Source organism: Camelus dromedarius, chromosome 15, assembly GCF_036321535.1.
Source record: "Camelus dromedarius isolate mCamDro1 chromosome 15, mCamDro1.pat, whole genome shotgun sequence".
NCBI classification, from domain to species: domain Eukaryota; kingdom Metazoa; phylum Chordata; class Mammalia; order Artiodactyla; family Camelidae; genus Camelus; species Camelus dromedarius.
This window is the reverse complement of record NC_087450.1, coordinates 19,633,229-19,660,078: the sequence shown is the minus strand read 5'-3', so window position 1 is coordinate 19,660,078 and position 26,850 is coordinate 19,633,229. Positions and strand designations below refer to the sequence as shown.

At 32.3% G+C, this 26,850-nt stretch overlaps 1 protein-coding gene across 6 annotated transcripts in view; it reads right to left on the bottom strand.

Moving 5' to 3' along the window:
• USP34 (ubiquitin specific peptidase 34) overlaps positions 1 to 26,850 on the bottom strand; it is a 202,416-nt gene that overhangs the window by 75,117 nt on the left and 100,449 nt on the right. For all 6 annotated transcript variants that reach the window (XM_064494458.1, XM_031467101.2, XM_031467100.2 and 3 more), the window contains 12 exons: positions 25,516 to 25,615; positions 25,222 to 25,381; positions 22,393 to 22,519; positions 22,149 to 22,296; positions 15,218 to 15,318; positions 14,794 to 15,003; positions 11,384 to 11,509; positions 10,085 to 10,207; positions 9,875 to 9,958; positions 9,298 to 9,384; positions 5,002 to 5,202; positions 2,486 to 2,568 (listed from right to left, as the gene is read on the bottom strand). In XM_064494458.1, coding sequence (XP_064350528.1) covers positions 2,486 to 2,568; positions 5,002 to 5,202; positions 9,298 to 9,384; positions 9,875 to 9,958; positions 10,085 to 10,207; positions 11,384 to 11,509; positions 14,794 to 15,003; positions 15,218 to 15,318; positions 22,149 to 22,296; positions 22,393 to 22,519; positions 25,222 to 25,381; positions 25,516 to 25,615 — 1,550 coding nt within the window. The remainder of the gene's footprint in view (positions 1 to 2,485; positions 2,569 to 5,001; positions 5,203 to 9,297; positions 9,385 to 9,874; positions 9,959 to 10,084; positions 10,208 to 11,383; positions 11,510 to 14,793; positions 15,004 to 15,217; positions 15,319 to 22,148; positions 22,297 to 22,392; positions 22,520 to 25,221; positions 25,382 to 25,515; positions 25,616 to 26,850) is intronic.

The following is a 26,850-nucleotide window of genomic DNA, read 5'->3' as shown; positions in this document are numbered from 1 at the left end:
ATCCATTCATTAGTTTCACAAACAATGAGGTAAGGTGCCTGGCACTGATAATATAATGGTGGGTAAAATCAGATATAGTTCGAACAGAACTTAAAAGTCTAGTGGGGTAAAGCAGATATTGATCAAGTAAATGGATCAAGTGAATTCAGCTGAGACAGACACTTAAAAAACTTCATTAAAAATAATCTTAAAATGATCATGCTTATATACAACCACTGCCTATGAAGGTGACTTTTAAAAGCATCTAAAAACAGCTAACTAGATATTAGCCATAAATAAGATTAAGCACTCTTAAAGGTGTTTACAGTATCTTTGTAAATCATTTGAGTACAAGGGCAAACTTCAGCCCAACACAACATCTACAGAATACAACACATGGAAATTAATTCTACATACTTTAACATAATTTATGTGATTATTTAAGGCATACAATCAAGTACTCATGTATTAGCAATTACCATTTATATATTGTTAAAATTCTGTACATTATTTAAAAAAAACCCACCAACACAGCCCCCCAAAATGGGATCATATTACATGTTTAAACTATATTCTTATATACATTATTTCCAGCTCTATCTACTGAGGGCCTAGAAGCAAGGAAACACTAAGAACAGTGAGTATGCCAAGTATCCGTATTTTAGAGGTTCCCCACCAATAAGAACTAGGGATTCTTAAAGAAATGCTGATTCTAGAACTAAGGCAGGGAAACTGTAAGCCTGGAAGATCCTATAGTGATAGGAAAAATAAAAAGAGACTCTTCCCTTCCACCCAAATAATGGGGATATGTCCAAAGGACACATGAAGAAGCTTGAAGAAGCCAACTCAGCTAATTTGAGCAAAGAGTAGTAGTAATGAATTATACTGAATGGAAAAAAAATTCATGAAATTGATAGTAAACAAAAGGGAGGAAGAGAAAGCTCTTCTTTATAATAGAATGTGAACTAATAAACATAAAAGGAATGGTAAGAGTTAGAAAATCACTAGTTTGCAAACATTATGCTAACATTTAATTCAGGTAAGAATCATCACTGAATGCTAAGTCAATGAAAAGCAATTTTGTGAAAACTAGCCAATTTAAGCAGTTGCAAAATATTTTTCCACAGATTACTATTAACTAGAAAGGAAATATCAGAAACTTTACTGCAGAGAAACTTGCAGGAAACCAGATTAACTGATCAAAATTAGCATCACTAATAATAGGACAAACGGTTATCTCCAGGGTGTATTGGGAAAGATACATTACTTATGGAGTATTTCTGCTAAAATGTGTAGTCTGAATCTAATCGTGAGAAACAATCAGGAAAACTTAAATTGAAAGACACTTTATAAAAGAATTGGCCTATACTACTCATAAATGTCTGTATCATGAAAGAAAGGCTAAGAAAGTATCCTTAATTAAAGGAAATGGAAGAAATATGACAACTAAACACAGTATGTGATCCTGGACCAGGAAAAAAATTGTTATAAACTGTTACACAGTTGGTAGGAATGTAAACTGGTGCAGCCACTGTGGAAAAAAGTATGGAGGTTTCTCAAAAAATTAAAAATAGAACTACCGTATGTCCCAAAAATTCCACTCCTAAGTATCTATCTGGAAAAAAAATAAAAACACTAATTTGAAAAGATACACGCACACCAATGTTCACAACAGTATTATTTACAATTGCCAAGATATGGAAGCAACCTAAGTGTCCATTAGCAAATGAATGGATAAAGATGTGCACAATGGAATACTACTCAGCCATAAAAAGAATGAAATTGTGCCATTTGCAGCCACGTGGATAGACTTGGAGGGCATTATGCTAAGTGAAGTAAGTCAGACATAGAAAGACAAATACTGTATGAATCACTTATATGTGTAATCTTAAAAAAATACAACAAAGTAGTGAACAAAAAAAGGGGCAGATTCACAGACACAGAGTAGTTTGGTTATGGGGAGAAGAGGAAGTAGGAGGTACAAACTATTGGGTGTAAGACAGGTTCAAGGATGTATTGTACAACATGGAGGATACAGCCAATATTCTGTAGTAATTATAAATGGAATATACCCTTTAAAATCGTGTAAAAAATTTAAAAAGTTTTAAAGAATATTAATGGGACAATTTGAGTATTAGATAATATATCAATGTTAAATTTTCTAAATTTGAGTATTTTACTGTAGTTGTTAAGAAAATATCCTTGGTCTTAGGAGATACACATCAAATTATTTGTGAATAAACTGTCACAATGTCTGAACTCTCGCAAGATTCAGAACTATACATAAACAAATGTGTGCACACAACACAGAAAATGCACACTCATGATTATGCAATAAAAAACTGGCAAAATGTTGATAATAATATGCAAATCTAGATGAATGAAATAGAAGTTCACTGAAACACTGTAACAATTTTTGTTTTTAAATTTTTTCAATTTGAAGTTTTAAAACACTATATCCTTACTATAAATAGATATATACATAAATTATGTAAAAACTTCATACCTAGGAGCCAGATTATCATACGTATAAGCAACAGACATAAGTCGCTGAATCAAACTGGTTCCTTGGACAAGAACAAGAAATACCTTTAAAACAAAAACATTTAACAAAATCTATAAATACACTAAAACACAAAAATGCATTTTCAACCAAAGATTCCAAGTTACTTTGATTTTTATTTATAAAAAGATAAGGAATATCCTAAGAATGGTTATTGGAAATACTGTAAAAATATCAAATATCAAAAAACCAAATTTATAATCCAACTTAAATATAGCAACTTTAATAAGAAAATATTGGAAATTTAGAAATACACGGACAAATCCTCTCTTTGTATTTGATCCACAGATTCTCTGCACGTTACCCAATAGTGTGATAAAAATATTACATATTACACATGTCAGTGGTCTTTCTGGGCACCAGGTGAAGTAATATTTTTCACTTTTGAAATAAGAATAAAAAAAGTCAAGCAGTGGCAGATTCCTTAACCATCCTGAAATAAATATAGAAAAGCAATACAATATACCATAGATACAGAGCATGGATTCTAGATGAAAAATCTTGAGGTTCAACATTTAGCTTGCTAGCTTTCAAGCTGCATGACTCTAATAAATACTTAATTTCTAGTCTAGTTCTTCAATTGTATAGTAGGAAAAAAATCGCTAACTTAATAAAGAATTATTAAATCCCTTATGCAAATTAGAACCCATTCTGAGCAGTGACTTTATAAAAGCCCTGTTCCCATCTTGGAAATGTTAGTCCAGTGTAGCAGATAACATAGAAAACACGGTAACACAAGTATACGCAATGTGCCCAATGAGCAACAGAAGGGAGCAGCAACTAAACCTGTCCCTGGCAAAATTGGGAAAGCTACAAGAAAAGCTATATTTAGGCTAGAATCTAAAAGTCCAATTTGGAATTTGAACCTTCTAAAAGGGTACTAAAGGAGAATCAACGAAATAATGCATGACAGTAAATTATTTAAAAAAAAAAAAGTGTTCTTCCCTACTACAGAACTACTTCATCTCCAGAATTAGGGTTGCAAAAATTTTCCCCCTAATAGCCTAGATTCACATACTAAACTCTAAATATTATGATAAAGAAATGAAAAAAGTATAGTATGCTCCTTTTCTAAACTATAAAAATCTAACATTGGCATATGCACAGAAAAAATGAGCACATAATAAAATAACATATAAAGCTATTACTAATGGTAGTGACCTGTGACTTCGGGAAAGGTTCACTTATATATTCTCAATTACTTTCAATAAGTATGCACTTGAACAAGTTTTTAAAAAATTAGCCAATTATTTAAAAATTCCATATATGGGTATATGTATTCTATTTCTCTATTAGTAACAGCTCATTACTCTGGTATTTCTTGGGTAAGTATGAGGTGAGGTGCCATTCTCAAAAGGTTACAAAATGAGGAAGAGATTTCAGTAAAAACTCATCTTCATCCCTCCTCACATTCTAGTTCACTGATGACACTGAAGAGCAAACATTTGATCACATGAACAACAGAATTTACAGTCAAAAAGAATTTTCATTTTATTGTTAGATGTGCTGGTTATTGTACCATCTTCAGCTCTAAATCTACCGTATTATGTATGTACTTACTCTGTGGCACTACGGCTGGTACATTATGAACTAAACTTCTCTGCCAGCTGGCTTCCTATTCAGGTTTGTCAACCTGGGATACTAGAGAGATTACTTTCTTGCTTTTTCTATTAGCACTGTTTCTGAAGTATTTTACCCAGAAGAAGCAACTGACTTCAGCAGTAACAGAACCACTTCCTCAGAGGCCTAAACTCTAGTTCAACAGGATCCCTCCTATAATCTTTTAATTTCTGATAACCCTAATTTTCCATATATTCCTCAAACCCTAGGGGTGGTGGATGGTTACTTGTCTGGATTACCTCAACATTCCCTTTATCTTTAGCCCTCCAACACATATGTGTAAAACCAGTTCTCTATTTTAGATCTACTCTGTTAAAATACCTAGTGTTTTCCTGAATGGACCCTGATATACTCAGTATAAAAATTACTGAGACTGACTAAGGAACTGAGTCCTACAGTTAGGTAACATTTAAATGGCATATATATTATTCATTCCTGCATTTTAGATGATGAACTGAAAAGCATTATTGCCTCATAACTTCTACTGCTTTAAAATGAAGGCACCACTTCAGCTGTTAAGTCATATTGTAATTTAGGATAGTATTTTGTATACATTAGTGTATTCACTTCATAAAAACAAAAATATATAAGATCTTTCAAAACATAAATAGAACCTATTACTACAATTTTTTTTAATTCTTATTTTTTATTGAAGTGTAGTCAGTTTACGTTAGTATCAGGTATACAGCAAAGTGGTTCAGTTAAACATATACATACATATTTTAAGATTCTTTTCCATTACAGCTCATTACAAGAAATTGAATATAGTTCCCTGTGCTATATACAGTATGTCCTTGTTTATTTATTACTACAATTTAATGGCAACTTTTGTACTTTACCTCTGTTAATCTCGGTATATGAAGACCCTTGGCGTGATCACCAGCAGCTTTTCTTGATTTGCCAGGCCAGGTTCTTTTCCTATGGCTTTCTGCTATACCAGACCAGGCAAAGACGTCATGATAAGCTAAATCCAAATCAGATGGATCTACTGCGAACTGGCATATTAACTTCAGCAAGCAAGCAAGACAGTCTAGCTGCCACTGTGGATAAGAAGAAAATGTCATTTCCCTATTTTCATTAATGTGGTCACTATACAACTTGAAACTAAAGGATAGAAAATAAAAATTATTATAGCTAGTACTTAATCCATATGGTAGAGAAATTTTGCTGCTCATGTATTATGGCTAGTAACAATTCAATCTTATAAAAGTAAAAAAAGACATTAGACACTAGAATGTGTATTTAATGAAATGGAAATGACACTTGCATTTCTATCATGAAAATTTCATACATAGGTATATAATAGCAATATACAGGATTTTAAAAAACATACTGCTCAGAATGTAACAAAACTTAAAAAAATTATTAAAATGCTAATGAAGATAACATTTACCTACAAAATAAAAGAACTGATGGCAAAAGTATTGGAAATTTTCTTTCCACATAAATGGTATATACTCTAATATTTGAGAGTGAAAGAAATTCTCAATAATTCTAGAAAGTAACTCAACTGAAAAATTTGCACTTTACATATATACATTTAAAATAAAACAAGTATTTTGTTGGTAAAATATTATATAGCATGAAAAGTAAAATTTCTACCTGATTTAAAGCTCTACCTTAAAAATTTAAAAATAAAATGATTCCTTTAAATAAATTAATAAGAATGTCACTTATAGATGAGGGTTTCAGAAGATTTCTCTTCAATGGTCCTTGTTCTCCTCTTTTCCTAGTATCACTGCTAAGTAGCACGGCTATACTAATATACCAGAAAACAATACTATATAACTGATTTTCAAGAAAGGTACCAAGAAATTTCAGTGAGAAAAGAACACTTTTTTCAACAAATGGTGCTAGAAAAACTGAACAGCCATATGGAAAAAATAAATAAAACCTCAAATTCACTCTACATATACAACAGTTAACTCAAAATGTATCACAGACCTAAATGTAAAAGATAATTATGAAACTTACAGAAGAAAACACAGGAGATAATCTTTGTGAACTTGCAACAAAGATTCCTTAATTAGGATACAAATTTTATTAAAATTAAAAACTTCCTACTTAAAACATTGTCAATGTAAAGAAAAAGTAAGCCAGAGACTGAATGCAAATATTCCTACTACCTATATCTGACAAAAAACTTGTCCAAATTGAATAAAGAAAAAAAGTCTTGTAACTCTTTACTAAGAAAAAAACAAACTGTAATCAAAGCAAAACAAAAACCCCAAATATGAACAGACACGTCACTGAAGAAGTGCTAATGGGGATACGGATTACTAAAAATGTTCACATTTAAAAAAAACCAAACCAAGATCTCAAATCAACAGCCTAACTTATGCTTAAGGAACTAGAAAAAGAAAGACAAACTAAACCCAAGCTAGGAGAAAGAAGGAAATAATAAAGATAAGAGCAGAGATAAACAGTGAATATAAAAACCTAGAGAAAATCATTGAAAATAAAAGCTGGTTCTTTGAACAGAACAACAAAAATGACAAACCTTTAGCTAGAAGAACTAAGAAAAATGAAAAGTAATTACTAAAATCAGAAAAGAAAGTGGAAAAATGTTTAATTCTGCAGAAATAAAAAGGATTGTTAAGAGTACTATGAACAATCCTTGTATGCCAAAAAACTGGACAACCTACTTGAAATGGACAAATTCCTAGAAACACAAAACTCATCAAGACTCAATCATAAAGAAATAGAAAATCTGAATAGCCCTGTAACTAGTAAGATTGAATCAGTAATCAAAAATCGCTCAACAAAGGAATGTCTTGGACCTGACAGCTTCGCTAGTAAATTATACTAAACATTTAAAGAATACCAACAATCCTCAAACTTTTCCAAAAAGATTGAAGGGGGAAACTTCCTAACTCATTTGATGAAGCCAGCATAAGTCTGATACCAAAGCCAGATAAAACATACTACAAGAAAAGTACAGACTAATATCCCTTATGAACACTGATGAAAAAATTCTGAACAAAATAGTAGCAAACAGAATTAAGCAACATGTCAAAAGTTCTACACACCATCACCAATCGGGATTCTTGTAATGCAAGGATAGTCCAACACGTAAGAAATGATCAATGTAATACTGCATATCAACAAAATGAAGGAAAAGACATCATCTCAACTAATGCAGAAAATGCATCTAACAAAAGTCAATACCTTTTCATGATAAAAACACTCAACAAGATAGAAACAGAAGGAAACTACCTCAACATAATAAAAGCCATATACGAAAAACCCATAGTGAAAACCATACTCAGTGGTGAAAGCGAGTTTTTCCTTGAAGATCAGGAACAAGGCAAGGACACCTGCTTTCACCACTTCTATTCAACACAGTACTGGAAGTTCTGGCCTGAGTAATTAGACAAGAAAAAAAAAAGACATCTAAACTGGAAAGGAGAAGCAAAATTACCTGGTGTTACTGAAGTAGAAAACCCTGAAGACTCCACACAAAGACTCTTAAAACTAGTAAATGAATTCAGCAAAGTAACAGGATACAAAGTCACCATACATAATTCAGTTGCATTTCTCTATACAAGCAATGAGCAATATAAAAGAGAGATTACAAAAACAATTTCCTTTACAATAGCATCAAAAAGAATAAAATATTTAGGAATAAACCTAACCAAGGAGTTGAAAGGCTTCTACAATGAAAGCTACAAAACACTGCTCAAAGAAATTAAAGACATAAATAAATGTAAACACAACACATGTTCATGGATTCGAAGACTTATTAAAATATCAATACTACCCAAAGTGATCCAAAGATTCAATGCCATCCCTAGTAAAATTTTAATCATGTTTTTTGCAGAAAGAGAAAAACCCATCTTAAAATTCATAAGGAATCTCAAGGGACTCTGAATAGACAAGAAATCTTGAAAGAAAAGAACTGGAGGACTCACATGTTCTGATTTCAAAACTTACAGCACAAAGCTGCAGTAATCAATACAGTGTGGCATAAAGACAAAAAGTTCAAAGGAATGGAATAGAGAGCCCCAAAATAAACCCTCACATATACAGTCAAATAATTTTTGACAAGGGTGCCAAAATCATTCACTGCAGGATATAATCTTTTCAAGAAAAGGTTCTGGGAAACCTTGATATGCATATGCAAAAGAATCAAGTTAGACCCTTACCTAACACCAGATTCAAAAGTTAACTCAAAATGAATAGCAAAATATGTAAAACAAAAATGGAAAGAAGTACTGAAACCAACAAAATCTTGGTAGACAGCAATGTTTTTTAAATTTATTTTCTCCCATTAATCTTTTGGATGTAGCAGTACCTGATAACAAATCACAAACACCTGACTCCTAGGTTCTAAAATAACTCTAAAAAATAAGTACTAAGAAATTAATATTTGAATGGAATGTTTGATAATGCTACTCCGTTTTGCTGGAGGTCAGGACATGAGCATCTTTTCCATTTAATACAAAACTGGATTGTGCAGTTTGGTCCAGCACTAAGAATTTTCAAATATTCCACAAGCAATTTAATATTCCTAATATTATAGACAGTGCTTCTTCAAGTTAACAAAGTACCATTTTTAAAAACTTCCATTTTGTTGAGGATCAGAATTTTGCAAAATGCTATTAAAAATTACTATTCAATATTATCCAATTGCTATAAAATTTTTTGAAGGCTTACTCTCAAGTTCTGTATCTATTTCATTGCAGACCAGTCACAAATGATCTGGAAACACATTTTTTAGTATTGCTATCAAGGAAGAAATGGTCAAAACAAAGTGAAACCCCCCAAAAAAGGATGTTTTCAAAAAATTGAAGACATAAAACAATTTTTCTTTAAAAGTATTCAAGCTTTAAGACTGTGTAAATATTAATATATAACTTATAACCTAAAGAAAAAATGTTTTTGAACTACCTATAATTTAGAGTCATTAATATTAGCACTCAAAAAATTTTTTTAACAAAGTTGACATGGAGAACTCTTACTGTATATTTAGTTTATCAGACTCCCTATTTTTCCTTAAACTTATTTCTGCTGTATTCCATACTCTCCTTTACTACAATAAAGTTTGCAACAAAAGTTACACTTGCTAATGGGAAATGAAAGTGGCTTGTTGGGCTAACAATTGTAACTAGTAGAAAATGTCAGTTTTCACTTACCACAGTCCAGGATTCCTGCTCTTTCGGCTCTAGAATTCCAGAATTAAAAATTTCTAATAACTGTTGAAGCCCTCCAGCAGCAACAAACTGTAAACAATTGTGAGAGTAATGGTAAGAGGAAAGCAGCTACATAATGTAGTGAAGACCTGCTTTTCGATTCAGTAACTGGATGTGTGTGTATATGTAAGTAAAGTATTATATAGCTTTCATTTAGGAAATTTTTGATTTAAAAAAACCAATGTAACTTCTCTACAGTAATAGCCTACTTTCGAGAATTTTAAAAAGATTCTTGCAAAAATCTATATACATATCTTTATATTCCATTAACCATTTAATCCCAGACACTGAGAGGTTTTAACACAGTATTCCAATGAAAGAAAAAATAAAAAGTGCTAAAAATAGGAGTACAAAGGCACTAAATAATCTCAGTTCATTACTGCGATGAGGGTAATGCGTAATTTTTAAACTATGTTTTATTGAAATGGTAAGTTAATTTAACAATAATTATGGTACCTACGTTTGGAAAATTAGAGATAAATTATTTTTACCAATACACTGCCAACACATATGATCAAACCTTGCAACTCCAGGAATTTTTACTATTTTCCACTTGATCCTCACTTGAATCATCAGAATCTGGATAAAGATCACTGTAACTTCCCTGTGAGAAACAGTAAAAAATAATAAAATAAGGAAGGGTGGCAGGAGAATTAAAAGAAAACATACTCTGGAATTTTGCTCCAGAGAGAATACAAATATCTAATGATAATAATGGAAATGCTATTACCGTCGACTCTCTCCTTATTCTTCTGTTAGGTTTCCCCAGAGCTTCAATAATTTCCAGGGCATATAATAGCTTATGAGCACTCTTAATTTTGAGCAGTTCTTTCCAATTAAGTCCATCATTACTCTTAAATTAAAAAAAGAAAGACATAGGTTTCTGAAGCCAACTTGCTAAGAGAACCACCCCTCAAAAAACTTTTAAACCGACACTACATATATATTGAAATATATTCAAACAACTGATCACCAATTATACAATTGGTACTAAATTATATGCTTAAAACACCAATTATTCATTACATTTAAAAAAATTAATAAACAGCAGCACAGGAGAAAAATTATAGCTGTTAATCTCCACAATAGTTGAGGTAATTCATCATCTTCTCAATGAAAAAAAACACTGCAGCCTAGTTGAATGCATGAACTTTGAGGATATGGAAGTAGTACAGTCTATGTTTAATATCTGTAAGTGACACCTACCCATTCAAAAGTCATATATGCAAATACATAAACTTAAAAATATTGTTCTTTTCTACTCTCGATTTATGAAAGCGTTATTTACACTTAATGTGCATCCTTGACAACAATAGTATTATTAAAGCTGCACTGAATCATCAACCACCATTTTCCAGGCCCATCTTCTTCACTTCTAAGTCATCTGAGACATAGGACCTTTTGAAATCACATAACAACGTTCCAAATTACAGGTAATCATTAGCATAACATTAGGATATTGTTTTTCCATTCGTCCTACAGGTGTTCTAATGGTATCTCCACAAAGTAACTCCTTATTATACAACTTTAAAAAATAATCTTTAATTTTAACAGATGTCTTTACAAAGATATCTAACAGTAACATGAGATCATGCCTTTATGGGAAAATTAACTAATATATATATATTAAATTTCTTTGCCTAGAATGTCTAATTTTCCCCCTAACTCTATCAGTTGACTTGTACAAGCATCTAAAACAAGCATTGAGACATTAAACTATAGTATATTTTCTCTAAATGTTACTTTCTGTTGTTGAAAACAAAGCAACACTCAGAACATGAAGTAATATAAAAAAAACTGATATACAGGTAAATCTGTTATTTTCTTAAGATAACTTAAAAAAAACTTTGCCTTATATTTAACCCATATTAGTCAACTTCACTAATAATTAAATATATCAACATTAACATGAACTGGCACTTTTTACCTATTTAAGAGCAAAATTACTGAGGCTACAGGTCCACAAGCAATCTCATACAATGCAAACTGGTACCATCCTCCAGGAGAATAAAAAGTATTGTGAACTCACCTGCTCATCTGAGATATTCTGGAATGCCATTAACATGTTAGGACATGTAGGAAGAAGCATCAGTAGCTCCCATACACGCCTAGAGAGGTTTTCTGCATGAAGATGAAGTTCTTCACATCTTAAGCTCTACACAAATAAGAACAACTGCTTATCAAGACAGTTCAGTTAAAAAAAAAAATCTAAACAAGTTTAATTGGCATAAAATGACTGATTATCAAATTTGACATTTTTAATCTTACTTTAAAAGAGAGAATAAACCACTTTAAAATGAGAATAAACCACTTTTTATATAGTAAATACATTTATTCAATTAATTAACAGTTACATCAAAGTGGTGGTGTTTCAACTTGTTATTGATCACTTTTCTGGGGTATAAAAGTGACCTGCAGATCTGGCCACCTTCACCAGGAAACTTTCCAAACAGAAGTGAAAATGTGTTTTATAAAGTTATCCAAGTAAATTTCAGTACGACTATCTATTTCTTCTTTGCAAGTCACTATTCTAAGAACAAGAGACATGGTAAATTAAATCCTTGATGTTACATTTGGGAAAAGAGTACACCTGTTTCTCATATTTTGCTAATTCATATCTTATATTCTAGTGTCAGACAAGTAGGGATTAAGAGAAAAGCAAATAATCTTAAAAAACCTACTTTTTTTCATTATTACTTGCTAAATTTGAACTCTACATGGTACTGACATAATAGTAAGCTACAGATGTTTCAGGAAGTTATGTAAGAAATAGGCAAGTTTTCCTTTTTTAAAAAAATTAAAGCAGTCCATGAGGTAACCAAGCAGCCAAAGCTAAAATTTACACTTTTGGAATTTTCCAGAGTATGAATTTGTACAGTATTATTTTATTACTAGCTGCTGTCATAATGATTTTGGGGTATTATATGGTCGAAGAGATGCCAAAGGACTCTTCTATACATCTACAAAAAGTAATTTAGTTCTTTTTGTATAATGGTATAAAGCTGGTACACTGTGAAGGAAAGGGAATATACCTGGAGGAGTTAAGGCCAACTTCGCTTTTCACAACCATAATGAAGAAAGAAGCAACTCAAGTAAACTTTTCAGTTTATTTGGGGACATGGCACTGAGAGTTCTACAGTAAAATAGAATTATTCCTTTGTACATACCCAGCTGAGAGAGAGAGAGGCAGAGTGAGAGAAACTGAACTCTGCAAAAAACAGTTTGAAGGGAAAAAACCCTCCCAAGTGTACATGACTATGTTCTGTGTTATGACTGAAAGGCACTATAAAATAGGGGTCATATCCAGTGAAGATCCTTTACTTTTTTGGTAATCCTCTTCAAGACTGAATCAGCCTTGTAATAACACAGAAACTTCACATCAACAGCAGCATTCCTGTCACAAAGTCTAATAAAATATCTGCCAATAGATGAATGCTTTCTCTCTGGTTTAGGCCTCACAACGACAATTATACAATGGCCTATTAACCGGTCCTGCTACCTCTGGTCCTTGTTTTCTCAATATAACTCCCACACTAACACCTCAACTTTATTTGTAAAAGTCCAGAAAAGATCTCATTTTGTTGCTTTAAAACATTCCATGAAAATGGCAATCCATTTTACAAAGAATAAAAATCTCATAAGGTCCTTTGTGGTATAGGTTACAATCTCCCTTTCAGACCTTGTATTTTAATTACACTATACTCACACTCCCAGTTTTTCAATTATGCCATTCACTTTTCCTTGAATCTGCAATGCCTCTCTTCCCTCTTTAACAGAAGCTGGACCCAATTTAAACAACTCCTCTTTTGAGGAAATTGTCCCCAGATTTGTTTCCTCCCTTTGTTCCCTTAACGTACACTGCATAGAACATTAGCATCCTCTTGGAAAATTAGTGGATTCTTTTTTTTTAATGGAGGTACTGGGCATTGAACCCAGGACCTCATGCATACTAAGCATGTACTCTACCACTGAGCTATTACCCTCTGCCTGGAAAACTGGGATTCTTGTAATTACCTTTTTCTCTTTTAAACTGACAGTACAGTGCTGACATGAAGTAAAAGGTCATTAAATATTTACAGCATAAAATTTAAAAGGTGAGGAAATGGAGGTTCATGGACATCTATTATTGATTATTCTGCATGAAAAAAAGGCATTTCTTAAGAATTTAAGAGCTTCCCACCACAAGAGAGATGAGGCTATGAGGAACAGACAACCCAACAGCAGCTACAACAGCATTCACAACCAAACACATTTTGGAAACACAGAAAAAATTCACTTATCATTCTTGAAAAAGAAAGAACAGTTTGCCTAACATAAGGAGAGCCTTAAAAGCACCACTATTTTCTTTGCCACTCAGTCTCAAAATTATTATTCTTCCATGAAAGAGTTGATGGTGCCTCAAACAGAATGGTGGCAGTGGAAATAAGTGGACAACAGGTCAAAACAACATAATTTGATGGCAGATTGGATTAGGAGAAAGGATAGACTCTAGTTCAGGAAGGAAAACAGACGGTGTACAGATTTCTGGCTTGAGCAACTGGGTGGTTTCCATTTGTGATGAAGAAGAATAGATGCCTGTGCGACATCAAGTAGAGGCATCAAGAAAGCAATTGGATATATAAGTGTGGAACTCAAAGGATTGAGGTTTGGTCTGGAGATCCCCTTGGTTGTGGGGGATCACTAAAAAGATGGTATTCTTCCTTGGACTAATTGTTAGGTTCCTTACTGCTTTTTTTAATTCTTGCCAAAACAAACTTACCATTTTAAAACAAAAATCTGAACATATGTCTCTCCCTCTGCTTAAAATACTTTAGTGTTGTCCACTTCACTTTGAGTAAACTGAAAATGGCTTGTAATAGCCAGTTTGGCTCTGCTTATCTCTTCAATCTCATTCCTCTCATTTCACTCTCCCACCATGCTCCACACTCTTATTTCCTAGCCCCCTAACAATTCCCAGACCTGCCTAACTCCTTATATTAAGGGCTTCAGGAATCAGATTACTCTATCCAGATCATTTCTCATTTTCTTCATTTAGTAGGCTCCTTTTATCCTTCAGGCTCCAATTATGTATGGTATCCCTCTGAGAAACCTGCCCTAACCAATATAAATGGGTCTCTATCACCAGTCCTTTATGCTTCAGTCACAGCGGCTATCTCTACCGGAAACTACTGATTTGTTAGTTTACTTGAAACTATTTTATCTGTTAAGGATATCGTTATCTGTCTTCCCCACTAGATTCAATGAAGGCTAAAACTGTGCCTATTTAGATCCTTATAAAATAATACTTAAAACAGTATGCCTGGATATTAGGCACTTAAACAGTTAATGAATGAATAAACGGATTACTAGGTTTTATTGCCTTGAAGAGACTACTGAGAAAACTATTTTCTACTCAACAGAAAGACAAAAGATTTTGTGAAAATGAAATGATATAGTCACCTCACTATCTTCAACTGCCACTTTTCCTGAGGGTGGTTTAAATGATGCAAGCATCTCTAATAAATCAAAAAGAGTAGTTAAATGAGGTTCCTGTAAAAGCAAAAGCATCGGAATGTTGTCCTTCTGTGGGGGTGGTAGGCAAGATGCTGGCAGTTGAACACCTTCCCCTTTCCGTTCTCTTCTTGGTGCACCCAAAGATACAAATACCATCTATAAAAATAGGAACAACAGTGGAAAAAAATTAACACATAATTAGACACATCAAGTTTTTGGTTTAATAAATCAAATAGAAAATGACTTTCCTTATAATTTAAATATAACAAAAGCAGTAAGAAGTGTTCTTGAACTATATCTTTGACTATTCATTCAACTACTGTGCATAACAGTCAATAGATGATCAAAACTCAAACCAATTTATGTGTACCTGCATATCCTTAAAACCAAGCTCATGAAGTGCTTTTTCATCATAATCTGTTGTTAATTCATGTCCAGATGAAATCATCCTGACAGGTCCCATAAGGCCTCCTTAAAAACAGCAAGAAATGTGAGTGAACATTTTCATAAGTTAACTTAATTTGCTGACATGAATACATGGTTACAGCAATTAATCCACTGGACGTTAAGCTTAAGTGTAATTCTTGAGCAAAGTGGAAAAAATGTTTCCTGCATTATTTTCTGTTGTCTGAGATCAGCCTTCAACAGTAAAAGCTGCAAGAAAATCCTCTTTTAGCAGCAGTTTTATTAAATCAATTCGCGCTTGCTTAGTAATATAAAAAAACTGTACAAGTAACAAACACTACAGAGCTTTCTAGGAACCTACAGCATTTCACCTCAGCAATACACGCAGGAGAATCAGATTCATTAACTAAACCTTAGTTTACAAGTAACCAGAAAGTATTTATAGTGATCGAGTACTCTCTTTCTTTTGATAATTACCCATCAAAACAAAATAAAATTGATTATAGGCAGAAAAAAACCCAAAGCTCAGGCATGAAAAGATGAGCTACAGCATTCTAGATTATGGTAAATTCAATGAACTCAACAGATTGAGGCAGTTTATTTCTAGAATGCATAAAGTCCTCTTTGCTGCCTGCATCGTCCACTTCATTTCCCACCATCATCCCTACCTAAATATGCTTTAGCTACCCATGTATGTTCTTTCTTGAAAACACCAAGCATGTTCCCATCTCAAGGTCTAAGATGTTCCTCCCTAGAAATTCACTTGGATCGCTTCTACACTTTCTTCAGGTTTTTCATCAAATATGTTTTAAAAGGACTTCCTCCTAACTACTAAATCTAAAGAGCCGCATCTCACTATTCGTCTCTTACTCTGCTTAATCTTTCTTTAAAGCACTTATTAACGTCTGACATTATATATATATGTATCTGTCTCCCATTAAAAAAAAAATCCCAGTTCCACAAAGACAATTTTATTACAACCACAGATGTACTCCTAGCATTAGAACAGGTATTCAAATTAATTATTATTTAATCAATGAAAAATTTTTAAAGGAAATGCCTAATTGGAGGAAAATTAAGTGAAATGAAATATCTGATGAATAATTAAACTCAAATATTATTCAATTTTATTAGCAATGTAGGAAAATTCCATTGGATAGGCACTAAAACAGCTATTTTCAAGAATGAGTGAAGCAGGACTACTGGTTTCTCTAATGACACATAACATTTTAAAGTTACCTTTTCCCTCCACTCAAGTAAAAAAAAACTCTATCAAAAAACATTTCATTCACAAGGAAGGAAAATGAGTGTCTCCAATAAGGTTCATTTCAGCAGTTTTCCTTAAGTATGACTACTGTGTAGCAAAATTGCTAGCTGTTGTGTGGCTGTATTAGATTATTTCCCTTCTTGTTATTTCTAAGCCTAGAAATGTTGGCTCTCCCAATGGTTTGATAAATATTCAATCCTATTTCTGAATTTTCTTATACTTCATTGTGTGTGTGCGCATGCACACTTGTGCAAAAAATACTTTAAATTCACCCTGAATATTAGAGAGAAACAGTTTTTATTTCTGCCCCTAAACTGAACATGTCATAAAACTGTTACTTTGTTACATATTGTTATTTAACAATTCTTCATGAGATATTATTATTATAGTTTTTAAACGTATAACAGCTGGTATTGAAATTCATCTATTATCCTTTTGGGTTTTCCTCTCAGAACTTCTGATCCTGTGCAGTTGATTCACACGGTTTATTATTTGTAATAATTTCATCCAATTAAATAAAAATTCCATTCAGATCTAGGTAAAATATATTAAGCAATTAACTTGGCACCTCTGTAATATTTTGTATAGACACATGCTAGGCAAAACCACTTATTCGGCTGTTCATTTATATGTCTCAAAGGGTTTTATTCTCGTATATGCAACAAAGACCTCATATTAGCAGTACCCCAACTAATTTTTAAATTGCTACAATGCACTTGATTTCTTTAGTTTTCTATTCATCATATTACCCATAAATTATAACTGAGTTCCCTCTTCTGATATAGTGTTTTATCCAAATCATTTCATATAATACAAAGTCAGTGCTTAAGAAAAACATAGGCTACTAGATGAAAAGAAAGTCTATATTGAACTTCTAACATTTTGGTAGATTTTTATTAAATTTCTTTTCTATGTTATTGAGATAATCTGATACAAACTATGCTTGCTGATCTTTTTACAGTAAACAGTGAGATAAAATATCCTTTGTTTTAATAAAATATCCAAGGGACTGCTAAGAAAATATAGAGCTGATTTGCTTCCTAGTTTGTTAGATACCCTAAGCATGCATAACTGTTCCAAAATAGAACGAAGATGGCTAGTAGTTTATTTTGGGCTCTATTTGATATGTGAGATAGGCCTACACATTGTGTGCTTAACATGTTAATGTTCAATTATAATGGCTAAGTTGGTTTTTACAGTTAACTGAGCAGCTCTGTATCTTCTACTACTTTTTTATTTTAGTATTTTTTATTGAGTTATAGTCATTTTACAATGTTGTGTCATCTTCTACTACTTTTGAGAGGATCTTTTTTAACCTAAAAATTGCTTATTCCGTAAAAGCTCTGGGAAAAGTTACTATCCTTTTAAAAATATAAAATCTTAATGTACTGCATGTTTCAAAGTAAGAAAAAGAAATGAGAAATCTTAAAAATTCTTTAGGTTACAGTAGTATATTAAACAACACACATCTGATTTTTACATTCTGAAATGCCAGTAAGCTAAATTTTTTAAATTTTACGTACATCTGATGGGAAAAAAAAGGAAAAAAGTATCAACCAAGTTTGCAAGCTGGAAATCAAAATGAACTTACAGTAACTAGCAAGACCTCAAAAAGATAAATCCCAAACCAGAGATGAATTTATAACTTATAATCCAATTTATACTGATTTAGCACAGGAGAAAGATCACCATCTCACAGAGGAGTGAAAGAGAAGAGAGAAGGAAGGGGGAGAAAGAGAAGGGAGAGAAAAAGAGAAAAGGAGAAGAGAAAAAAAATAAAGAACAAAAGGAAAAGAACAGCACCTCAGTGATACGTGAAACACAATGACAGTCTAAGATACATTTAATTAGAGGCCCAGAAACTATGGTGAGGAATAAGGGAAAAGAAAAAAATTTTGAAAAAATATGTAATTCATAACCTTTTATTTAATTGCTAACCTTTTCCAAATTTGATAAATGTTATAAATACACAAACCAAAGAAGCTGGACTAAACCCAAACTGCATAAACATAAAGATATAACAAGGCACATCAATAATCAAACCTCTGAAAATCAACATTAAAGAAAAATATTTTCAAACCAAACAATGTTGAGACATCCTGTATACAAAGCATGAAAGACAGAAGACTTTGTAAGCCAAATGATAATGGGAAAACTTTTATAAAGTCTTGAAATAAAAAAGTTCTTAACCTAGAATTCTGAATGTAGTGAAAATTTCCTTCAAAAATGAAGGCAATAAATTTTTTTTCAGACAAAATAAAAAGCTTGAGGAAATTCATCACCAGACCTGCAGTATAAACATTTTTAAAGGAAGTTCATTAGGAAGAGGAAAAAAAAAGAAAGAAAGTAAATGGAAATTTTAATCTATATATAGAACTGAAGAATGCTAGAATGGTATTGTAATGGCAAATGTAAGGTAAAAAAGGGTAAAAGGTGAGATTAATAGAAAACAATTAGGTAAACCAGCTAACCATTCTAATTAAAGTGCAGGTAGCAAGAGTCTAGATTACAAAGTCAACAATTAAAAGAAAAAATACCAGTATCTTCAAAAAAATATTTCAACTAGGAAAATAAGAATAGTCCAAGAATAACCAAAAGAAGATGTTAGATATTAAAAAGCATGACAGCAAAAATGAAAAACTCAAAAGGGTTGCAAAATAACGTTGAGAACATCTCTCCAGAAGTTAAGACCCAAAGAAACAAAACATAGGAAAGAAAAGAGAAGTAAGTTAGGAACAATTCAATAGAAAAACATGTAGATAAAGAATTTCTAGAAAAAGAGAAATGATAAAATGGAAGACAGAAAATCAGTAATTCAAGAAAATTTCCCCAAACTTAAAGATAAAATTGCCAAACTAAAAGGGCCCTCTAAATACCTAAATACAAAAGTACTTATCACAATTGTTGAAAACAGAGCCATACTCAGACCTAGTATTATAAAACCTCAGAACATTAGGAATAAGAAGATCCACTAAGCTCTAAACTAGGTTTTAAAATATCAGAAATCAAAATGGCTTCAGAATTCTAAATAGCAACAACAGAATCACAGAACAATGCAGCAATACCTCGAAAATTCTAAAACAAAATTATTTCCCATCTAGAATTCTATACCCAGCCAAATTACCATACCATAAAGCATGAAAACATAAGAAATATATTTTTGATCATTCAAAGAATCAAAATCTTTACCCCATATCAACCTTCTCTCAGGAAGCTACTGGACAATCACATTGTATTTCAGCCAAAAAAAAAAAAAAAAAAAAAAAGGACTAGGGGGGCAATAAAGAAGGTATGGAATATCAGAAACAGTATATTTAACATAGGAGACAGGTGGAAAGAATTATCAGGAGGCTGATACAGCACACTCAACAGCTGAGCACAATTCAACAACTGGAGGACAACCAATAGGATCAGTGTGACTAGAAAAATAAATTACTGAGGGCCATCATGACCACAATCTCTACTGCCTTCGTAATACCCTCTCTGAGGTCCAAGCAAAGAATGGCAAGCGAATCTGGCCCAGATTCATATCTGTATCTGGACTCTCTTTACCATATGCTAGTGAAGTTTCTACTCTCTGATTCTGCTTAAATCAGCAGAAGATACTCGTATTACCTCAGAGAAGAAATTCTCTTTTCATCTACTCTTAAGAGCTAAAGTAGGTCATGAAGAGATCAGAAAAGACTCTGACAGTATTTCTATTAGGTATTTCAGCATCTTGTCAACATTATAGCACTAAGATATGTCTTCACTGTGCCAAGACCTATACTTGAGAATTCTCCCATTGATAACCTCAGATGAGGTTTTAAAGAAAGGTGAAAGTATACCCTCTTTAACTTGTTTTCTTCTGTGACCCTTTATTTATAGTGGCTGTGCTCCCCTTTTACCTAATCCATCAAGTTTGTGCTTGCTTATCTCTTTCACAAAATTAAATACACTGTTTAGGAATATGTATACTGGAGGTAAAACTTACAAAGAACACCAAAAAAAAAAAAAAAAGCCAAAAAAATCAAGATACTGTTAAGGGGAAGTTGAAAGGATGCTATCAGGGAAAGACACACAACTAGCTTCTAATAACGTCCAGTTCTTAATCTGGGTGGTAGGCACATTGGTGGTTTTCATTTTATTATTACTCATTTCACATTCTTTTCTTTATGTACATTTCAATGTAATCAAAACAGATACTTTTCGACCTGAAAATTCCCTAGCTAGGTATTTAGCCAACATGTACTAGCTAATGTATATATTAAGGATCCACTCTAAAACATCGTAATACCAAAAGAATGGAAACAACCTAAATGTCCATTAATAGAGAATAAGTAAAATAAATTATGGTACTACCATATTATGGACTATGCACATCTTAAAAATAATGAGGTAACTTTCTATATGTACTAATATGGAATGTTCTCTAAGATAATGTTAAGCATTACAGGCAAAGAGTAGAAGAGTATAACTGGAATGCTACATTTGTGTTTTAAGTGTATAGTTGACCTTTGAACAACACAGGTTTGAACTATGCAGATCCATTTACACACAGATTTTTTTAAATAGTAAAACTATAGTACAACACAATTCTCAGTTGGTTGAATCTATGAACCATGGTTACAAAGAACCACAGCTACAGAGGGCCAACAGTAAGTTATACACAAATTTTTGACTGTGTGGAGGACTGGCACCCTTAACCCCCATGCAATTCAAGGCTCAACTATATATATACAAATATTCTTACATTATATCTTGGTATCTCTTGAAGATTTATATAAGAAAATTTGCCTCAGGAGAAGCAAAATGGGTGGTTTAGAGATAGGGGTAGGATGGAGACTTTTCAACATCTACTCTTCTGTGCCAAGAATACTTATTAATTATTCAAGAACAAAATTTAAGATCTGATAAACTTTAGAAGACACAGATGTTTTCATCTTAGGCATACTGTAGTAAAATTGCTGGCACCTTACTAAAAGATGCAAAAGAATTATCACTCTGCACACAGACAGGTTAAAAGTCCTACAAAGAAGCCTCTCATACTTGAAGATTTTTTCCTAAATATGTATTTATCCTGCTTTAATTTCAGACCCTTAAATTGTAAAAATTAACAGCTTTCGTGGTTGTTCCTCTGATTAGCTCTTACATGTATGGAAAGACACTAAAAATGCACTAGTGGTTTAATAGTAAGGAAGGAATCAAATATATCTTTCAGGCCCACATGAAAAATTTCTTAATATGATACCTTTTTGGAGAGAAGGGTAGATGCACAAGGGTGTATTATTTTCACATGCTTAAAAAATAGAACAATATAAATCAAAATGGCCAAAAAAAAATTACTGGGTAAAACTGAGTAGTGGGCAGTGTATGTACACAAACATTAATTACCACATTGTTTCTCAAGTAACTTCCAAAAGCAGAATTTTTCTAAAAAAAATGAAGACAAGTGTTTGCAAATAACACCTAAAGAAACTATAAACTCTTGCCTAAAGATCAGTAGAACCATAGCAAGGGTAGGGGAAGGTGGGGGAGGTGGGGGAGGTGGGAGCCATAAACATGGCTGGTAGTCTTCAAAGAAGTAAAGATTTAAAGTTGACATATAATAGAACCTAGAAAATATGAAAATTTGAACTGATGGACTTACCAGGAAACTCTCCCTTTCGGCTGCTTTGACCAAACTCCTGAAGCTGAGCTTGTTGATTTATTTGTTCTTTCTGTAAATTTTCATACCAATGAGTTACTTCAGCCCTAAGATCTGCTACCTGGTCACTAGGATACATTTCAATAGTCATCTGAAATATGAGATGCAACCAATTTAAAAATACAAAAAGAACATACATTTGAACTGGGAAATGTTATCAATTTGGAAACTAAAACTATATACCTACCTTGTCAGGAAGTCCAGCTGGCTGGCATACAACCCTTAGCGGCAGGGACTGTTTGTCACTCAGTGCTTTCAAATGACTACTAATACCAGTGCCTTCAATTTGCCACTGTCTGAGGTGATATGCAAACCTAAAACACACAAAAACCACACAGAAGAAGAATATCATTTTAAATCATTTTAATGTTACAAAAGTTTTTACTATTTTACAAAATGAAAAAGCCCACAAAAGATTCTAGCACATTACAATTTACAACACTTTTCATCATATTAAATCAAACTTAAATATGTAAATAAAGCCAAGAGTTTCTTACAAAATAATTTTCAAGAAAAATTACTGAGGAAAAAAAATCCCATTAAGAACATTATTTACTTTAAAAAAGGAGGAGGCCCAAGGGAGTAGCAAAAGCAGGAGGAATTTAAATAAACTAATCCAGTAAGTGAAATGGCAAGTTGTCATTCCTACATTCAGAAGAGGAAAAAAGGTATTAGGAAATACTTTTCAAAGACATAACTGTATTCTAGTAAATATATGTTAACCAGCCTAACAACTTGATAGCTGATTCCATGACTGCTAAAAATCATAAAATGAGTTATAAAGATTAAATGAGTTATAAAGATTAATACTTCAAAGGAGACAGGCATCTAGCATGACACTCACTAAATATTTGTCAATTTTCTAACTGATTTTCAGTTGTTGAAGACAGGATCCAGGGTACCTGAATTCAGTTAAGAAAAAAATTATCAGTGTCTAAAACTAATCAGCAATTCTGGAATAAAAGGAGGACAGATAAGGAAGTAAGTGGACTTGATTTCCTGGAAATGATTCAATGTTCAGCTTCTATAAGCAAAAGAGTAATCTTAATCTTCTAGATAAGTCTGAGATAATTCTTTGTTATGAGGGGGCTATCTCGTGCACTGTAGGATGTTTGGCAGCACCCTCTACCTTTTGTATGCCAATAGCACACTGTCTTCTCTCTTAAGCTGTCTGATAGTCCAAACTGTCTCCAGACATTACCTAATGTTCCCTGGGAGACAAAATCGCTTCTAGTTGAGAATTCCTGTTTAAGATTATAACCTTATCTCTTTTTAAAAAGAAAGCCCCTTTAAAAAGACACTTTTATTTACTCTCTTAACATAAGGAATACACAAATACGATAATTACTTTATATTGTCATTTTATAAACGTTAGGCAGTTTTAAATTAGGAGTAGCACTAAACACATTAAGCACTTGAAATTGTACAATGATACTACACAAAGATTTGCATGAAAATTCCTGGATAATTTTTAAACTAGCTCTTAGTTTTTGAATATTCAATTCTATTGGTTTCCTAGTTTCTTTACTTGCCACCCATAATACAAATATTTATATTAATTAGTTAACACCAGTACTAACTTTAAGAGTAATAAGAACAAGCACAAAGATTTCTATCAAGGATACTGCAATCAATTTTTCTGAGTCAGAGAAAAATTTGTACGTCTGAGAAGGGATTTTTAAACTGAAATTCATTAAACTTATAAAATGCACCACTGAATCCTAGGAACAATTTATTTTTAAAGACTTTTAAAACAAGTTCTCATTTTTCAAATATTGGTAACACTGTATGAGGACTAAGGGCTTGAACCAACAGGATCTTTGGTTTGTAGTTTGTAGACCCTACAGCATAGAGAAAATTTTAGAAAAATATCTATCATATCATTAACAGTAAATATATCTGATAGGAAAAGATGGATTATAAAGACTTTGATTTTCTACAGTATTATTTTAGCACAATATCTGAATTTTATAATGAGTATGTATTAATTTTGTATTAATTTGAGTAAGACATATCACATTTGCTTTTTTTTTATTTTTTTAAAGTGATAAAAGTTACGAGGCAGTGTGAAGTTTCTGCACAAAAAACTTTTAGTTCCCTTACACATTCTTTAAAAACACAAGGAATTTTTAAAGTAGAATTTCCACAAATTACAATCAGAATCAAAATAAAGAATTTTGTAACGCCTAAATGTTTTAAACCATGGAGCCATGTTATGTGTGGAATATCTTTATTATTCAGTATTTCCTAATATTTTAACAAAATGCCAATATATATCAATCGTATAAGTTTTTCATTATCAAACTAAGCTCTGAAGTTGAAAGAAGTTATTAATTTTAACAATTTTTTAACACAGTTCTTTGTACTTTTACATTTACTCATGATTTTTAACAAACAGAATTTCTTAATTAAAACTATCTACTCACCTTTCAATTCAGTCGATATATTCATAAATGTTAATTTGCTTTATTTCTGTATTACACAGGGTATGTCTAAATTAATTTATATAGATATTCATTAACACAGAATTTTTTGATCATGTTTCCATGGTAAATGGAAATTCAAAATTAAAATACTGTCTCCTAGTCCAGGAAGAAAAAAAAACAGCAAATGAAACAAATGACTCAACTTGATTCAACTATGAGAGATTATTCGATGTTCTTGTTGAGGGTTTTAGTGAAACTTTTTCTGGTAGTGTTGGTCTGCCATTTCAATCATAGTAATACTTTCTTAGAGATGAAATTCTGTCTACAGAGTCTTATTCATGCATATCTTCTCAGAGTCTTATGATTTTTAAAATTTCGCAATATTTACCAGGAACCTACATTGCCTATTCAACAGCGAAATGGAACATATAATGAATAAAAATTACTTCTGTAACTAACCCTTCACTTTTGTAAGTTATGCTTTCTACCTGCCCCCAAGAAAAACTTCAATTTTAAGAATACTTTTGGACATATCAGCAATAAAAAGGCCTGAAATTCATTCTGATAATGTGGAATTAAAAAAAAATTACCTTCTCCTAAATGCTTCCAGATGTGTCTTCAGCATAAGAAGTCCTCTTTCTATAATAGTGAGACTTGAGTGTGATTCCTGTTCAAGACTGCTAGAAGCTATCATAAGACTCTCCATACACTTACTAATAAATTCTTGCTCCTTCTCCAAACCCGTTTTACCTGAAAATCACATGTTTAGACATGTACATCAATCTTATATCCTTGTTTAGCTGTATTAAAGAAAATGAATTATAGCTAAACAAAAAATACTTACATAAAAAATTACCTATTCAACAATATTTCAAATCACTCACCATTAATATAATAGGAGTTAATATACTGGATAGCTGCTCGACTGACATCACCAGATTGTGCTCTTAAAGCAATGCCCCAAAATTGGTCCATACCACACAGCTAAGAAAGAAAAACAGGAAATGTATAAATGTTATTATTTGTCAAACAATGTAAATTATTATATGACTGAAGTAACAAATTTAAAAGGCATACAATATCAAAGAGTTTTAATATCCTATAAAGTATTTAAAAGACAATTCCTAATTATTTAGTGTTCTTAACTAATTGTTAAGGATAAAAGCCCTGGAAATTTCCTCAATTACTGAAATATACCTGTATTGGTTCTAAAGATAACTTATTTATAAAGCATCTAACTATGTATGTTTGTAACGTTTAACTCAAAAGTTGTGACTACATAGTGGGAAAACCTCACATCTTCAAAATACGCTACAAAGGAATAACAACACACACAATTATTAGCATAACAATGTCAATGCTTTCATCCAACTTATTCTAATAAAGTCATTCCTTTCAGTTATTCACAGGAAATCAAAAAGATATGCTAACCCAAGTTGTCACTTAAATTTACATCAACCATGAGATGAAAAGAGTATTCTCACTGAAAGGTACCGAAAAAGTAGAAATGGAAAGTTCTCAAAGGTTGAGCAGAGTGAAGAAAGATAACCTGATAGATGACGGAACAGCTTTAGTGTTCATATCATCTACTTAAAAAGCAGTATTACCTCAAAATTAGAGTATGACTACTTAGGTAAATCAGATCTGTCTAGTTGTCTGAAATCACCAAATTGAAACTTAGACTGCTATCACAGTTAGGACCAAAAACTTAAAAATAAAAACAACTAACCAAACAAAACAAAACGAACATTATTCAAACAAGGAAAAGAAGGCAGGAAAATACCACAAAAGCATTCTAAAAACAATTAAAATTATTCTTTACAACACAGATTAACATCAGCTTTCTCTGCTTCTCTCTCTTTGTAACACAACTCAACCTTCAAAGAAAATTAACGAAAAATATGAGTGGATATGACATAAATCAAAGCTATCATTAATAAACTGGAATATCCAGTAAGGAAGATTTTCAAGTAACAGTCTGTGTTAGGAGGGTCTAAGCATAATGCATTCGAAGAAAACCTCACAGCCACCCAACTAGGCAAATGGAACTCTAAGCCAGAGAAAAGACCAGCAATTTGTGACAGTTAATTAACTGATCATCATGCCTCATGGTCAGAGACGATTTAGGTAGATTCTGTTCCAAAACTGAAGTCTGCAACAGGAACGCTGGAGCTGCCCAAGAGCAACTAAAAGCTTGGCCACGATGAATGACATGAAAA